Genomic DNA, 4,955 nt, shown 5'->3' with positions numbered 1-4,955 from the left:
GAGCCATTTTGACTAAGAGATCAGGATTTAAATAAATAAATAGAAGACAGTAAAAGAATCCAAAACATTTTAAATTCAATTATTTTACTACTATCCCATGATTTTGTTTTATTTTACTTTAAAGGCTCAAATATCTATTTTTTTAATGGCTGCAGGCCTCAACAACTGATTACGCAATAGGCATTTTAAGAAGCAAATCTAGAGTTTGAGTGGCAAGCCTCTGACACAATATGCGTACCCCAGGTGGCTGAAAGCCAGCGCTTGTAAAGAGACTTGCTGACATCAGGATTGTCCCTCCCTGCAGAGAGCGGCTCAGACAAGCAGGATTCCTTTTGAGACCTCAAGAAATTCAGACATTGATCCCATCAAGCTACCATATGTCAGAAGCAATACAGCATTTAATTTTGTTTCCATGCCACAAATTCACTCTGCCATTTTTAACTCCCCAGATAAATGCCTTCTCTTTACCTTCAGCAATGATTCCCACCATTTGTTTAACCCCTAAGTCCCTCATTCTTATGGATAAGGAGCCATTAAGAGTGTCAAATATGTACACAGAGAGAAAGAAATTCAACCTGCACGAGAATTGAACTTCAACAACTGGGACTCTTCTTCGAAGGTCGTGTGAGTTTGTATGTGGGTCAAAACATGGCATGGGAAATGCTTCAAATATTTGCTTAAAAAAATACAGTTTAAAAGAAGTACCAATTCTGTGTGTCTGCTTCTGAAATTTTACTTTAAAGGAAAGAGCACTCGCAGATGACTCCAAATTGAGCTCAGCTCTTCAGCAAATGTTTCTCCCTTGGTTTGTCATTGGGTCAGACAAATCACACCTCTGAGAACCACTCCGATTCAGAGGAGTCCCAAATAGGCTTTGCGGGTGGCCTCAGTGAACTTTCTGGTTGGTCTGTACTTCCCCCAGGGCTTAGCCCTTCTTCCAGAACAGTTTTTGGACTGACACTCCTTTCTGCTTCTTTCTCCCAGTCTTTCCCCTGTTGCAAAGACATTGTTTGTTCTTTCAGGTCATTCCTCTGAATTATTTCCAGTTCTTCAGAGAATATTTTGCAGACTGGCCCGGACTCTTCAGTATTCTTCTGAAATTGCACCTCTTCTTCAGGAAGCTTTTTCTGGCTCTTTCCCATTGTACAATTGTACAAGGAGTTTCTCCTTAAAGTTCCCTTGCTTTCCAATACACTGCTCCTGAGATCTCTCCAGGGCTTTCTGATCCCTCTCCTGTTCCTCCAGGGCTTTCTTCTGAGCTTCCTCTTGTTCACACAGGAGCTCTTTCTGAGCTCTCTCGAGTTGTAGGGCTTTTTTTTTTTCTTTCTCCAGTCCTTCCAAGATTTTATTAGCTTTTTTTTGATTTAATTTTTGATTTTGATTTAATTTTCAGCCCTCTCCTGCTCCTCTAAGGCTTGTTACTGTGTTTTTGCAAGTTCTTTCAGTATTTCCTGTGCTCTATCTTGTTCTCTTACAGCCCTTATCCGAGCTCTCTCCTGCTCCTCCACAGCTTTTCTTGGTGATAGCTGCAGTTCCTCTAGAGCCTGCTGAGCTCTCTTCTGTTCTTCTAATGCAGCCCTCTGAGATCTTTCTTGCTCTTGTAGGGCCTTTCTATGAGCTTTCTCCAGTTCCTCCAGAACATTTTTCTGAATCATCTCCAATTCTTCCAGGGCCTTTTTCTGAGCTCTTGCTAGTTCCTCCAGGACTTTTTCAACTCCCTCTTTTTCTTCCAAGGGTTTCTTCTGAGATCTCTCACGTTTTTCCTTGGCTTCCTTCTGTTTTTTTATCAAGCCTATCAAAGCCTGCTGTTGAGATTTCTCCAGTTCCTGAAGAGTCTTCAACTGGTTTCTCTCTTCTTCCAACAACTTCTGTCCATTCTCTTGTTGCTCCAGAACTTTCCATGGGGCTTTCTCCTCTTCTCCTCAAGCCCCATCTGTTGAGTTTTAAACTGCTCTTTCAACTCCATCTGCAAAGCAATCAACTGTTGCTGAAGTTCCAGGTACCACACTGACTCCTGCAAAGCTTTGTTCCAGACTCTCCTGTTGCTCTGTCACCTGCTGCGGTGTGTTCTCCTGTTCAGCTAACATCTGCTTCACTTGTTCTTTCTTCATGGCCTCTTCCCAAGATTTGTCTTTCTCCTGAGAGCTGTCTTGTTCCTCCAGGGCTGCTTTCTTAACTCTTTCCATATCTTTAGGGGCTTTGTTAAGTTTTTAATCCTGCCTCGTTTGGTTCCTTCATCTTCTCTGCTACATCCACAAAGTCATCTTCCCTTTGCTTTCTTTCCTGAATTCTTCTCTGGACTTCTGTTAGCATGGAATTGGTGTCTTCATTATAACCCAGTTGGCAAGCCAGTTCAAGGTCTCTGGCAGCCTTGTGCCAAGTGACCCAGGAGCTGGAATGCCTTCCCTTGCCAGTGGTAGGGCTGTGGAGAACCAGGGTCGGTTTTTATTGCTTTGTCACAGTGCCTAATGGCAGACAGTGGTTTCAGCAACCTCAGGTAGACACTGGCTCAGCTTCCATATAAGAAGACTGCAAGTTGTGGGTTGAATCTAATGGCATCAGTGAACAACTCAACAGTTTTGTGAAATTTACCTGCTCCCAGTGCATGAAAGGCTTCCTTTTCCTTTCCAATGGCCTGTTTCATCATCTTGTTAGTTATCTTCAGGTTGTCATCTCCTATTTTCTGAAGATCTTCTTCAGCCTCTCCAGCCAATCCTTCATTTTCAGTATTGACTTCACTGTTCTCAGTCTTTGATTCTCCACTGAGCTTTTCCTGCCCCTCAGCTTCCATGTAATACTCACTCTCTTCTAGTAGATGTTGCTTTTGCTCTTCAGATTCCCTACAACAGTCATTATCAGGTTCCTGGGAAGTCCAAAGGTGAACCTGTCCATGCTGCTGGTCCTTCTGAAGCTGCGCTTTTTCCTTTTCTTGAGAAGTTGGAAGCTGATCCCGCTCCTCTTCTGCCATGAATTTCCCCACCCTTGGCAATGCATCCAATGATTGCTTTGTGTTTTGTTTCTCCTCATACTTTTTTTGGTGCCTGGCAATTTTCTGGACTCTTCTGTGAACTTCCTTCAACATATTATTGGTATCTTCATCATATTCCAGCTGGCAGGCCAGTGCAAGGTCCTTGGCAGCCTGCTGCCAGTGACCCAGGAGCCGAAAAGCTTTCCCTCTCCACTTGTACGGCTGTGTAGAATTCAGATAAATTTTTATGGCTTTGTCACAATCTCTGATGGCATTTGGCTTTTGCAACCATACAAAGACACTGGCTCGGTTGATATAAAAAGTACTAAGCTGTGGGTTCAGTTTGATGGCATCAGTGAAGAGCTGAACAGCTTTTTGAAATTCACCTCTTCCCACTGCATCAAAAGCCACCTTTTTCTTTTCATCAGCCTGCTTCATCACATTGCTGGTTACTTCCAAATTCTCATCTCCCATCTGTGGGGGTTCATCCTCTTCTGGCTCAATCTCCCCTTCATTGTCTGCCTCCAACTCACTCTCATCCCTCCCCAGCTCTTCAGTGGATTCTTCCTCCCTCTCAAACTTTGCCTGAGCCTCAGAATCTAATTTACAAGCCAAGGAAATGCTACAGGCAGCCTCTTTTAAACACCCCAAAAACTGGAGGGCTTTTCCTTGGAATTTATAGTCTTGTGCTGAACTGGGATTGAGTTTAATAGCTCTGTCACAGTCACTAATGGCCATAGTTGGCACTTGGAACTGCAAAAAGACAGTGGCTCTGTTAATGTGTGAGCTGGCAAGGTCTGGATTCAGCTTGATGACACTGGACAGCATATCAACTGCTTTCCTATTTTCACCGTCAGCTAGGAAATCAAAGGCCTCTCTTGGTTTTTTTCAATAATCTGCTTCATCACCTCCTCTGATAGCCCTAAATTTTATCCCTCTTTTTTTTTTTTTTTTTTTGTGGATTATCTGTTTGTGGATCAGTTGTCTTCTCTTTAGCATTTTCCAAACCATGCTCACCCTCATCTTCTAGAAACTTTCCTGCTGCTGTAACTAGCTCCTTTGCATCTGTTTTGCTTGAAGCAGGTGGTAAGTAATTTTCTGTACTTCCTATGGATTTACAGAGAAAGCGATGATCCTCAGAATTTAGAAAAGATGGGTCTGATTTTGCCAGTGTGTTCCTTGAAGGCATGGTGCTTAGATCCCAAAACGATGATATGACACAGAATTTGTTGTCACTGAAAGCAGAGGAAGAGAGATAAGATGAAAAATGGCTTACCTGAGAGCTCCGACTATTAAATTAGTGCCAGTATTCAGGCAAGCTTCCCTCATCTTCATCCTTCTGTTGTCTTGCTGCTGGACCTAATTAAGGGGTTAAGGCCAGCTGCAGGGTCCCGGTGACTTCAGGAAGTAGAATAGAATTTGTCACTTCATATATTGTGTCATCACTGGAATCCTGAAATGGCTTCTTGAAGTCGTATCACACCGGAAGAGGTCCCTGTAATCTTTCTTCTTCAGTTTATTGCCCATTTTACACACCACAGGTATGTGTGTGCATCTCTGTGTGCGCATGCCTGTTACAAAGAGCAGAGACAGGACTGGAGAGTCTGTTTATTTTTTTTCACATTTAAACAAAAACATCTTTTATGAGGCACAACCAACATGAAGGCAATAGCAGCTGGATAAGAATTTTGTGTTTAGACATAGAATCATAGAATCATTTAGGTTGGTAAAGAACTTTAAGATCATCAAGCCCAACTTTTAACCTAGCACTGCCAAGTCCGCCACTAAATCATCTCCTTTAAGCTTTGGTCAAGTATTTTCCCTTACAAATGAAAAACGAAAACTAAACAGCTTGTCCTGACAATAACACATGCCTATTGGGAATATGAAAACCAAAAAAAAACCTGTGCAGCACAGTTGCATGCAGTATCCTTTGTTAGGACACTTTGCAAAATTTTGTAAAACTAACTTTTTCTAAGTTTATACA

At 42.4% G+C, this 4,955-nt stretch overlaps 1 protein-coding gene across 1 annotated transcript; it reads right to left on the bottom strand.

The window, feature by feature from the left end:
• Positions 1 to 1,418: 1,418 nt before the first annotated feature.
• On the bottom strand, positions 1,419 to 3,706 carry LOC104616978 (trichohyalin-like). Its single transcript, XM_010282166.1, has 3 exons — positions 2,593 to 3,706; positions 2,036 to 2,188; positions 1,419 to 1,915 (listed from the first exon to the last, which is right to left on the bottom strand). The coding sequence occupies exons 1-3, from the start codon at positions 3,704 to 3,706 to the stop codon at positions 1,419 to 1,421; spliced, it is 1,764 nt and encodes a 587-aa protein (XP_010280468.1).
• Positions 3,707 to 4,955: the final 1,249 nt, after the last annotated feature.

This window comes from Phaethon lepturus, unplaced genomic scaffold, assembly GCF_000687285.1.
Source record: "Phaethon lepturus isolate BGI_N335 unplaced genomic scaffold, ASM68728v1 scaffold53082, whole genome shotgun sequence".
Taxonomy (NCBI): domain Eukaryota; kingdom Metazoa; phylum Chordata; class Aves; order Phaethontiformes; family Phaethontidae; genus Phaethon; species Phaethon lepturus.
This window is presented reverse-complemented; position numbering and strand designations above follow the sequence as displayed.